Source organism: Malurus melanocephalus, unplaced genomic scaffold, assembly GCF_030028575.1.
Source record: "Malurus melanocephalus ecotype Western Australia unplaced genomic scaffold, MMel_1.1 scaffold_746, whole genome shotgun sequence".
In the NCBI taxonomy this organism is placed as follows: Eukaryota; Metazoa; Chordata; class Aves; order Passeriformes; family Maluridae; genus Malurus; species Malurus melanocephalus.
In genome coordinates, this window is record NW_026623978.1 from 126,971 (window position 1) to 127,931 (window position 961).

Below are 961 nucleotides of genomic sequence, written 5' to 3' on the forward strand. Positions count from 1 at the left end.
GCGCTGGCTCCAGTTTGGGGTGTGGAGGGGTGGGTGCACTGCCTGCTGGCTGCAGCCCCCCTCCCCAGCACTGCCAGGCACCCAGGAAGCCCCTGCCCCGTGCTCTCCCCAGGTCTGACCTGCGCCAGATTTTGGCGACCAAGAGTGTGGAGAACATCCAGTTCCTGCCCTTCCTCACCACTGATGCCAAGTACAGTGGGGTGGGGCCCTAGGGAGGGGTGGTCCCACACATTTGGGGGCTGGGGGGATCCCCTGGGCTGCAGCCAAGTGCCTGTSCCGTGTCCCTGCAGCAACCTGAGCTGGCTGGGCTACGGCTGCCTGAAGGGGGACGGGACGCTGATCACCGTCAAYGCCATCGGGGCAGCGCTGCAAACCCTCTACATCCTGGTGTATCTCTACTACAGCCCCGTCAAGGTGGGGCAGGGGCCTGGGGCCATGGGGAGGATGAGGAACCCTCACCCTGATGTCACTCTGCTGTCCCTCCCAGCGCCCCATGCTGCTGCAGGTCCTGCTGCTCCTGGCCGTGGTGGTCACGGGTTGCGGCTACTTCGCCATCCTGGTGGACAAGGGGACGCGCCTGACGCACCTGGGGCTCTTCTGCAGCGTCTTCACCATCACCATGTACCTCTCACCGCTGGCTGACCTGGTGTGTGAGGCTCGGCAGAGCTGGGGGACCCAGCCCAGGCTGTGCCTGATGTTTGCTTCTGCAGGCCAAGGTCATCCGGAGCAAGTCGACGCGGTGCCTGTCCTTYCCCCTGACCGTCACCACCTTCGTGGCCTCCAGCAGCTGGACWCTGTATGGCCTGCAGCTCCATGACCCCTACATCACGGTGGGTTGGGGCGGTGGGAAACCAAGGGGTGCCATCCTATGCCACCCCATCCCATCTCATCACGTCCCAAACCATCCTACTCCACTGCATCTCACACAGTCCCATCTCTATCCCATCCCATGCTGGCCTGC

General features: G+C 64.2%; 1 protein-coding gene across 1 annotated transcript in view; it reads left to right on the forward strand.

Annotated features, from left to right (window-relative positions):
• Positions 1-2: 2 nt before the first annotated feature.
• The window catches only part of SLC50A1 (solute carrier family 50 member 1), a gene marked incomplete at its 5' end in the record, with an annotated part of 2,091 nt that continues 1,132 nt past the window's right edge, over positions 3-961 (forward strand). Inside the window, 4 exons of the mRNA XM_057384769.1 lie at positions 3-190; positions 291-414; positions 488-646; positions 711-830. Coding sequence (XP_057240752.1) covers positions 3-190; positions 291-414; positions 488-646; positions 711-830 — 591 coding nt within the window. The remainder of the gene's footprint in view (positions 191-290; positions 415-487; positions 647-710; positions 831-961) is intronic.